Below are 11,309 nucleotides of genomic sequence, written 5' to 3'. Positions count from 1 at the left end.
TGGATGCTGCCTGACCTGCTCTGCGGCGGTAAGTGATCTAAAGGGTCCCATTCTTTCTGCCCTTTCGAGTCTTTATTGGTTACCTGCATTTGGCAAGATATCGTAACCGGTAGCCAACAAAGGGCATAATCACTTTCTTCCAGATTAACATCAGGTTTTGAATTGACATATAAAATGAGGGCTTGCTGGACCCAGTCTTCGTCAGTACCGAATCTAGGCCACCACACTGAGTCGCCCTGAATAGGTTTCTGGGACCACTTTTGACAGTATTTTACCATCTTCCTTTTAGATTTTCCCTTTCTTCCACCCTGATCCCAATTATTTAGCATTCTCCCTAACGGACTATCGTTAGGTACCCCGGGGTATGTGTCATTGTCCCTGTTTAAGCCTACCTTTCCCTTAATCGCCTTAGATCCCTTATTTCCCATTTCCGGGGACTTCGTATTTTTCCCGTGATAATCTATCACAATGTAGCCAATTCCCGGACCTTCAGTCCCGTGATCGCCGAGGTTCCTTTGCAGGCACCCCCGGTCTTTGGCTTTCTGTGTCCTACGTCTCTGTGACACAGATCACAGGCACCCCGTAGGTACACGTTCCTCCTCAAACACGGTCTCTGCAAAATCCCTCACAGGCGAGCCCCGGTCTCTAGATTCCTGAGTCCCACGTCTCTGTAGAAAACAAAATCCACAGGCACCCCGTAGGTACCCAGTCCTCCGGAAACACGGTCCCCGCAAGTTTTTTTCTTACCTGGGTTCGGTGCACCGAAATTACTCGATCGTTAACCGTCCCCACTGCCTCGGGTACACCCCTCCTTTGTTTTCCTGAGCCTCCCGGATATCACTCGCTCAAGCCGCGCGGGGCGACAAGCAAGGAATCAGGGACTGCTGAACTCAGCAGGGTGCACCTTCTCCGATATCCTTCCTCAACTCCCCTTGCGGCCGGAGTGTTGATCCCGGATGACGAGCCCCCAAGTTGTTAGAAAAGAAACAAAGGTTTTGTCTTTTATTATAGATCAGTCTGTGGTCCAGGCACATCTTAAAGTTTAAACCGAAATTACCTCTCACACCCACATATTCTAGTAACTAATTGTGATTGCTAGCCATTCAGTTCTGTATCTAAAAAGCAGCAGGTTTTTTCTGTGTTGGAAGCAACATGATGCAATTTTGAGAAATGTTCATTGCGAAACCTGTACTCAGGTTTAAAGGGAAATTGAAAATGATTTATTGTTTACGTACAGAAGAACCAATACCCACAGTTTTGAAGAAGAGTTACTAAACTTAAAATATTAACTCTGTTTTCTTTCCATAAATGCTGCCAAAGCTGCTGAGTTTGTCCAATTATTTTGGTTTTTGTGTGTTTCAGTATCCACATTCATCATTTCAAATTTATTCGGTACTTTAGTAATGGGAGCAATTTTAAGAGATATATTTCTGAAACAAATAGCTACTTTGCACTGACTTTAGTGTTGCGCTGATCTCAATATCTGTCTGGCTAGTAGCAATACACTCAGGTACTATATAAGGTGGACTTTATTTATAGGAGTGGGCCCACAGCTGCTTATGTTTGCATTAATATCTCCATTAGTACATGAACATTCCATAATAATGGGACAGATGGATCCTGAACCTGGACTTTCTAGTGCAGAGGTAGGGACAGTACGACAGCCACAAGACCCCTTTAGTACCAATCTATTTAACCACTGAGATAAGCAAATAAATTGCATGTCGAAATTAACTGAGGGGACAGTAACAGAATGATAGCCAACCTTCCAACCCTGGCAAAATCCTTGTAAATCTTTTCTGAACCCTCTTCAAGTTTCACAACATCCTTCCTATCGCAGGGAGACCAGAATTGCACACAATATTCCAAAAATGGCCTAACCAATGTCCTTTCTAGCTGCAGCATGACCTCTCAACTATTATGCTCAATGACAATAAAGGAAAGCATACCAAATGCCTTCTTCATTATCCTACCTACCTGCAACTCTACTTTCAAGGAGCTATGAACCTGCACTGCAAGGTCTCTTTGTTCAGCAACACTCCCTAGGACCTTACCATTAAGTGTATAAGTCCTGCCCTGATTTGCTTTACCAAAATGCAGCCCCTCACATTTACCTAAATTAAACTCCATCTGCCACCCCTTGGCCCATCTGATCAAGATCCCATTATAATCTGAGGTAACCTTCTCCACTATCCACTACTTCTTCAATTTTGGGATCATCTGCAAACTTACTAACCATATCTCATATATTTACATCCAAATCATTTAAATAAATGATAAAAAGCTGTGGACCCAGCACCAATCCTTGTGGCACTCCACTAGTGACAGGCCTCCAGTCTAAAAAGCAACCCTCCACCACCACCCTCTGTCTTCTATCTTTGAGCCAGTTCTGTATCCAAATGGCTAGTTCTCCCTGTATTCCACGTGATCTAACCTTGTTAACTAGTCTACCATGAGGAACTTTGTCGAACGCCTTACTGAAGTCCATATAGATCACATCTACTGCTCTGCCCTCATCAATCATCTTTGTTACTTCTTCAAAAGAAACTCAATCAAGTTTGTGAGACATGATTTCCCACACACAAAGCCATGTTGATTATCCCCAATCAGTCCTTGCCTTTCCAAATACATGTACATCCTGTCCTTCAGGATTCCCTCCAACAACTTGCCCATCACCAATGTCAGGCTCACCTATCTATAGTTCCCTGGCTTTTCATTACCACCCTTCTTAAATAGTGGCACCACATTAGTCAACCTCCTGTCCTCCAGCACATCGCCTGTGGTCATCAATGATACAAATATCTTGGCAATGATACAAATCTCTTCCCTAACTTCCTACAGAGTTCTAGGGTACCTGATCAAGTCCCAGAGATTTATCCACTTTTATGCATTTTAAGACATCCAGACCTTCCTCCTCTGTAATATGGACTTTGTTCAAGATGTCGCTATTTATTTTCCCATGTTTGCTATCTTTCATATTTTCCCCACAGTAAGTACTGATGTAAAATACTTGCTTAGTATCTCCCTCATCTCCTGCTTTGCTGATCTATAATGGGTCCTATTCTCTTCCTAGTAACCCTTTTGTCGTTCATGTATTTATAGAATCGCATTTTGTGACAAGAAAATCATGAGATTAAAAATAGTTTCTCTAAGATTCTGAGAGATCAAGGGTGTGATTTGGCATTACTGTTCAGGGTGTGTTGCAGATTAGAGTAATCGATAACCAGAACCCAGTTCCACCTAGGTATTTTCATAACTAACTGTGATTGCTAGCCATTCAGCTCTATATCTACTGTATGTCAGCAGACTCATGGAAGCAGTGTCATGTGATTTTGAGGAATGTATATTGTCAAACTTGTACTGGAGAGTTTAAAGGGAAATTGAAAGTGAAAATAAATTGTGAAATCTGCAGATTCATTGTTCACGCACAAAATAACCAATATCCACAGACTTGCTTCAAATTGATTCCAGTATTTTAATAGAGGGAGGAATTTAAGAAATACATTTCTGCAACAAAATGTCTACTTTGCACTGAATGTTATGTTGTGCTGATCTTGACATCTATCTGGCTAGCAGCAATACACTCAGGAAATATGTAAAGTTGGCTTTACTAATGGGAATGGGCCTGCCTAGCTGTTTATGTTTGCATTCATCCTTTGCACTCTCCATTTGTACATGAACATTCCATAATAATGAAACAGGTGGAACTTGAACGTAGACTTTCTGGTGCAGAGGTAGGGACAATACTACAACCACAAGACCCCTTTAGTAGCAATCTATTTAACCACTGATACAGGCATTTAAAGATGTGTCGAAATTAACTAAGGACAGTTACAGAATGGTAGCTAGTCTGAACTCCTGATTCAGAGCCGTGCATTATAACAATGTGGAGAAATTAGTTTCAACTCGATCACAGCAATTGGGGCATTTAAATTCAATTAATTGAATGAAACTGGAATACAAAGATACAGTAGTTTCAAAACTACTGAAGGCACTGGATTGTTGCTTTATGACAATCTGATTCACTTCAATTCTTTAGGAAAAGAAATCTGCTGTCTGCAGCCAATCTGTGATGTAATTGCTCCCTGAAAGCACTTTATTTAAGGTAATGGATCACAATCATTTTGTCAAACAACTTTATTTATCATCTCAGTTGAGACAATCTATAAACCAAATAGGCTCCTTAGCTGTATATCTTGAAAAAAAAATCATATGTCTGTCCACAGAATGCAATTAAATGTAAATTGTTTCAGAAGTAAATGATTTCAGAATTGTACTGTATTCTGTTTCTTTTAAAATCTTCATTTCCGGCTCTCAAGTTCTTTTCTATTCCTGATGTCTGATCAGTTTCAGTTTCATTTCATCATCACACTGTAATGTTTTCCATTGGGTAAGAGATTTGTAGCTGTTACAATACAAGGAAAGAGAAGACTATATTTTTAAAGGGAGGAAGCATTGTAAGCAGGTTCCTGGGGTGTGTGCAAAATCGGCTTTGGGTTTGCTGAGTCCCATACACTTGGCTGACTGAGTTTGTACTCCAGTTACATGGTAAGTCAGAACTGCTATTGTTAATGCTGTACTTTTGTGATTTTAATAGGCACTAATGTCTTAGTGATTTCAGTAAACACTATTTCTTGCCAATTTTGGGAAACAACTGTGTTCTCTCAGATCATTGCAGTGACACATTTCTGTTGGTACCAATGTTTAGTTTATCTCTCTGACAATAATGAACAGATCAATTCCATTGGAGGCTCAGGATTATACTTTGCCTTTGACTGAAATGACTCTACTTCTGAAAATTGATATGAGGAAAAGGTTTCTGTAAGCTCTGTCCTCTGTAGAATACAAGTCCATGTATCAGACCTCTGCACTGAGTGGGCACACTCTGTTCTGTTCCCCTGAACACAGCCAATGCAGGCTATAGAATCTACTGCTAAAGGTTGTGGGAGAGTAGGCTCAGGAATAACTTCATAATTTTTCTTTTCATCCTTTCCTGTGGGAATGTCCAATCTCCCTACTTAAATTATTCCTTGTTTGGCTATTCATATCATGTGAATCAGTGTGCCAGCATCCTAGGACAGATTTGCTGTTCTGCATCAAAGGAGTTTTTCTGAATGTCTTGCAGTTAATCTTTGATAGAATATAGCTGCCAGGTTCATAATTGTTTCTTCATTGATTGAATGTTGAATAAAACATTATTTGTTCAGCACAATCTCTAGTTCTATATTATAACAATTATATTGATGTGTAAAATTTTGTAGTTTTGCCATACTTAGTTTGAAATTCAAGTAGAATTCTCAGAAAGTCTCATGGTCCTGAAAAACAGTAGTAGATCCTAGAATCTGGGAGAAATAGAGAGGGATGTCAGTTTCTAATGCTTTATCAGTGCTTGGAAGGGCTTTCAGGATTAGCTGAGGGGAAGTTTGAAAATTGAGTCCTTGGATTTGATGGTAGAGGGGACAAGGGAGAAGGTTTGGGGTCTCAGTTTGAAGATGTTGTGAAAAAGGTCTAGCAGTCTTATCAGAGAAAGGATACACAGGTAATTGAGGCTCAGAGAACTATGCACCACTTCTTCCATATTCTGTTAAAGTGCTTGACCCATTTCCCCAAGACTTTGCTCATCAGCAAATCTTTTCTTTTTTTCCTGTCCTGCGGCATTTAAATTAGTTTTTCTGCCAGGTTTGGTCGCAGAGTGGCTATAGTACATTATAAAATAATGTAGAGAAGCCCGGACTAATGAGTTCAAATGCCAATCTTTGGCAGTTATGAAAATTTGAATTAATCTGGAATAAAAGGAATAGTTTGAAATGACAACCATGAAACTGTTGAAGAATAGCCAGGAAACTTGTCAATATTTCATACTTCCTTGGTCTGACCTATGTCTGACTCTAAAGCCACAAACCTATCCCCTGAAGCAAACTAGTGAGCCCCAGAATGTCATCAGAAGCTATAATCCAAATAATTATTGTAGTTTAGAAAGGTTAGTCACCACCATCTTCTCAAGGGCAACAGGAGATGAATAATAAATACTAGCTTGCTGGTGATAGCTATATCCTGTGAATGATTATTCTGAAAATAAAATTGTGGAAAATAAAGGTTGGGTTGCACATTGAAAATACTTTACAGCAAGTGATGTATTTTGAAGCTAGCAATATAGGAAATACAGCAGCCAATTTCCACAGAACAAGCTCTCAGTTGTAACAGTAGGACAAATGAGAGAATGTCTATCTGAGAGAACAGACTGGACCATGATTTAATTATGTTATTTATTAACCACAATGTGTGCAATGTAAAAGCTAATCCAGTCACATGACTGCACGTGTGGCCCAGTAATATTGCCCAAACCTGCTTTTAAATCTCTCGGTTGTTAGGTTGTTAACCAAATGCATATTTAAATGAAAAAATGTTGTTCCAAGTCACAGCATGCTATGGGCATAGATATCTTGGTTGGCAAGAGCCTTGCTGCTCCAGTAGTTTACTTCTTTTGCATCATGTCAACATATTAGGAACTGGAGTAGGCTATTTTGTCCTTTGAGCCTTCAATAACATCATGGCTGATCTGATTGTGGCCTCAAGTCTGCATTCTAACCTGCCCCTGATATCTTGCTTGTTAATCAACAGTCTATCTACTTCTATCTTATCCATCTGTAACTCAACCTCTGCTCCTGGGGAGACTAGTGTGAAGAACTCACCATCTGCTGCCTGATCCCCCCACCCCCACAATCCACAGTCATCACTATGGTCACAACCATGCTAAACTGTCCATCATGTCCAGGGATGTTCAAGCTAGGTGGAAAAGGCCATGTTATAGGGATAGGATAGGGAGGTGGGTGTGGGTGGAATGGTATTTGGAGGGTAAATGTGGGCTAAATGGCCTGCTTCCACATTGTAGGGATGCTATGATTCCATGACTCCCCTATGGTGGGACGCATGCCTCTTACTGGAGGAGCAGGTCACTTCAAAATCTTTCACTTGTACCTGTGTTTCGAACAATGACACACTCATAAAGTTACAAAGGACCCCTCAGCAAAGCAAATGTGGCCCATCTGTTTGACAAACCTGCTTAAGATAGTACACACTTCTGCCACTGTGTATCAGTATAAAGGGAGTGAATGTTGAAAGTGGTGACAGTCTACCAGGCCTGCTTTGTGTTAGATGGTGTGGAGCTTCTTTGAGTTTCGTTTGAGCTGCACCTATCTTTGCAAACCTTTCTGGTGTTGTTGATGGTGAACAGACAAGTCAGGAAATGAGTAACATACTGTGGAAATCCTAGCCTGTGTCCTGCTGTTATAGTCAGAGAAGTCATATGGTTGGTCCAGTTCCATTCCTGGTCAGTAGCAATGCCCAAGATGTTTAGAAGATGTTCAGTGATGGTAATGCCCTTGTATGTCATGGGGAGATGGTTAGGTTGTCTTGTTAGAGATGGTTGTTGCCTGGCACTAGTGTTGTGTGAATGTTATTTGCCACTTATCACTCCGAGCTTGGACATTTCCCAAGTGTCCTGTATATAAAAGCAGGCATCAGTAACTTAGGAGTCATGAATGGTGCTGAACATTGTGCAATCATCAGTGAACACACTTCTGACCGTATGATAGAGGGGTGGTCATTGATGAAGCAGCTGAAGATGGTTGGGTTTGGAACACTATCCTGAGGAATTTCTGCAAAAATGTCCTGGAACTGAGAATTCTGACCTCCAACAACCACAATCGTCTTTCTATGAGCTGGGTATGACTCCAACCAGCAGAGAATTTTCCCCTGATTCCCTTGATTACAGTTTTGCCAAGGCTCTTTGATGCAATACTCTGACAAATGCTGCCTTAATGTCAAGGACAGTCACTCTCACCTCATCTCTGGAGTTCAGCTATGTCCATGTTTTACTAAGACTTTAAAAAAAGGTTAGGTGCCAAGTAGCCTGGTAGAATTGAACAGGTTATTGCTGAGCAAATACTACTTGGTAGCAAGGTCATCCACCCCTTCCATCATTTCACTGAAGACTAAGAGTAGTTTGATGGAGTGGTAATTGGTGAGTTTTGATTTGTCCTGATTTTTGTGTACTGTGTAATTTTCTGCATTACTAGAACAGTTTGTCAAGAGTCATAGCTAGTCTTGGAGCACAAATCTTCAATGTTACTGCCAGAATGTTGTCAGGGCCCATATTTTTCAGTATATTAAGCCTATACTTGATTTATGGAATTAATCGAATTAGCCAAAACCTGGCATCTATGATGCTGAGGACCTTGAGACGAGACCAAGATGGACATTGAAAGTGGATGCAAATGCTTCAGTCTTGTCTTTTGCATTGATGTGATGGGCATCTCCTCATTAAGATAGGGATATTTGTGTAGCTGCCTCTTCCTTTTGGTTGTTTAATTGTCCATCATTGGCTGTGGCAGAACTGCACAGTAAAGATCTGCTTTGTTGGTTGTAGGATCACCTAACCTTGTCAATAGTATGCTGTTTCCACAGCTTGGCAGATAGTATTCCCTGTGTTGTATCTTGAGGTGGTTCAGATGTTTTGAATGGGACATTTTATGAATGGGACATTTTTTTAAATGTAGTAAACTCTGAGATTGCTATTTAGATCCAAAGCAGGATGGCTTCTGAAATCAGCCCCACGTGGATATTGGGTGAATTGGAATGGAAGCTGAAAATGCCATGTTAGAGGTTTCAAGGGTTTGATCAAAACATCCAACAGTGACTGGCCTGAATCCAACCCATTTGTAAAGGTGTCATGTATGTAAGTAGGTTACAACAGAACTTGACATAGTTCCTTGTGACACAATGGTAATGTCCCTACTTCAGAGCTAGGTGACCTGAGTTCAAGTCCCACATATTTCAGAAGTTTATAATAACATCACTGAATAGATTGATTAGAAAATATCTAGAATATGGCATTTACCAAAATTATTTGTCTGAAATAAAGCTTATTGGTGTCCATTGGTTTTCTTTCTCTGCCTTGGTAAAAGAAAGCTGAACAGAAACCTATTTATCACTACTAAAGGTTTTGTTTGAACAAATGCAGTAGTCACGTTACTTCTTGTGGGCAGGAGTATAATTAGAGTCAACTAGGTACGGTAATCATCAAGAAATCCAGGAGGGAATTCAGAAGAAATTACTTCACCTAAATAATAATGGGATCCTGAAACATGCTACGGCAGAGTGTTTCATGCAATTAGTATACATAATGGAAAATATGATATGCAAATCAGGTGGAAGGAAACGGATGGTTTTGATTATGGATTTTATGCTAGAATTGTAATTTCTTGGAATTTTAACCTGGTTTATAAATCTTATTTTGGACATGAAATTTAATAGATTAATAGATTTTATGGAGGAAATAAATATTGAGTGACTGGTACTTTGACAAAATGTGACAGATCTATTTGCATATGGTTTCCCATTAAAAGTATTATATATCCCATTATAATATATGAAGGACAGCAACCCGGGCGGCATGGTGGCACAGTGATTAACACTACTGCCACACAGCGCTAGAGACCCGGGTTCAAATCCCGCCTCGGGTAACTGTCTTTGTGGAGTTTGCACATTCTCCCCGTGTCTGCGTGGGTTTCTTCTGGGTGCTCCGGTTTCGTCCCACAGTCTAAAGATGTACAGGTCAGGTGAATTGGCCACGCTAAATTGCCCGTAGTGTTAGGTGAAGGGGTAAATGTAGGGGAATGGGTCTTGGTGGGTTGCTGTTCGGAGGGTCGGTGTGGACTTGTCGGGCCGAAGGGCCTGTTTCCACACTGTAAGTAATCTAATCAAATGTTTGCTGATCTGTAAAAAGTGATATGCCTTCTGTCCCATTTACGTAAACCCTACCTGTGTAGGCAAAACAAGTAGAATATTGCTATTGCTGTAAGTTCAAAGCTGCTGATGTCTAGTAACTGCTTTTTTTTGTAGCTGATGATCCTGACATGTGTTCATAATTTCTGGTGGTCATCACATCCTTGAATATTTCCAGTAATTAAGTCATTTGGATGTACAGCGCAGAAACATACCCTTCTGTCCAACTCATCCATGCCGACCAGATATCCTAAATTAATCTAGTCCCATTTACCAACATTTGGCCCATATCCCTCTAAACCTTTCCTATTTATAAATCCATCCAGATGCGTTTCAATTGTCAAAATTGTAATTTGCTCTGATTCTATGGAACCAGCTATTGGAAAATACGCAAGAATAGTGCAAATGACTTTTTTTAAATTTCTCTCGATGTCAGTTTTATTATATAAATATTAATAAATTATTTATGTACATGATTTTATATTTTAACTTGTCCATCATTATATTTCTCTAGTCAAATTAATGGAGAAACTTCGGGCTGAGATACTGGATCTCTTGCGAACTGAGCCAAATGGCATTCCTGAAGCAAAACTATGTGAGATCTACAACAAGAAAAATCATTTCAACCTCAGAGCAAAATCTTATGGATTCGGCTCCATAAGTGAGCTCATCAGATCCATGGCTGATGTGGTGGATATTGTCCAAACATCCGGAAAAAACATGATCAAACTGAAACCCGCACAACCTTCTGGAGTAATAAAAACAGAAGACAACAAAGGATCAAAGCCAGTTCCTGCCCCCTTACCAAGTATGGAAATCATAAACAGAAACTTTGCAAGTCAGTGTATATATCCACATGTTCAATTGCCACGAGGTATTTTATTTTTAAATCACTAATCTGGATTGAAAATTCCCCATATGAATGAGGGGAATAATGTGCTGCTTTCATTATGGCATTGAAGCCAGATTTCCATACAAGAGTGTTGAATTAACCAAACTCTGATTTTTTTTCAAGCTATCTCCTTAATAATGCTGCACACCAATCCCCTCCTACACTTTACTTAGCCCCTTTCTTATTCCTCCCTGTCTTACATATTTAATCTACTTTTTCCTTAAATCCATCTGAGCTATTTCACTTCAGCTGCTCCCTGTGATAGCGAGTTCCACAATCTCACCACTCTCTGTTCGAGATGTTTTCCCCTGAATTTCATATTGGGTTTACAAGTGATTGTTTGTTGCATATTTGAGGATGTGATACTTTATAGATGGACGAAAGTGGGTACAGTAGATGCTGGAGATTAGAGTCAAGTTTACAGTGGTGCTGGAAAAGCACAGCAGGTCAGGTAGCAACCGAGGAGCAGGAAAATCAACGTTTCGGGCAAAAGTCCTTCATCAGGAATAGAGGCAGAGTGCCTGCAGGGTGGAGAGATAAATGAGAGAGAGGTGGGAGTGGGGAGAAAGTAGCATAGAGTACAATAGGTGAATGAGGGTGGGGATGGAGGTGATAGGTCAGGGAGGAGGGT

General features: G+C 40.3%; 1 protein-coding gene across 6 annotated transcripts in view; it reads left to right on the top strand.

Annotated features, from left to right (window-relative positions):
- wu:fj29h11 (protein NO VEIN) overlaps positions 1–11,309 on the top strand; it is a 154,611-nt gene that overhangs the window by 26,306 nt on the left and 116,996 nt on the right. For 3 of the 6 annotated variants that reach the window (XM_043715132.1, XM_043715129.1, XM_043715134.1), the window contains one exon: positions 10,301–10,660. In XM_043715132.1, the coding sequence (XP_043571067.1) occupies positions 10,301–10,660 (360 nt within the window). Of the gene's footprint in view, positions 1–4,423; positions 4,549–10,300; positions 10,661–11,309 lie in introns of those variants that run through there. The other 3 variants (XM_043715135.1, XM_043715131.1, XM_043715130.1) reach the window with 3 other exon arrangements.

The sequence above is a fragment of the Chiloscyllium plagiosum genome, chromosome 24 (genome assembly GCF_004010195.1).
Source record: "Chiloscyllium plagiosum isolate BGI_BamShark_2017 chromosome 24, ASM401019v2, whole genome shotgun sequence".
NCBI classification, from domain to species: domain Eukaryota; kingdom Metazoa; phylum Chordata; class Chondrichthyes; order Orectolobiformes; family Hemiscylliidae; genus Chiloscyllium; species Chiloscyllium plagiosum.
The sequence above is the reverse complement of the archived record's forward strand: the minus strand, read 5'-3'. Positions and strand labels throughout refer to the sequence as shown.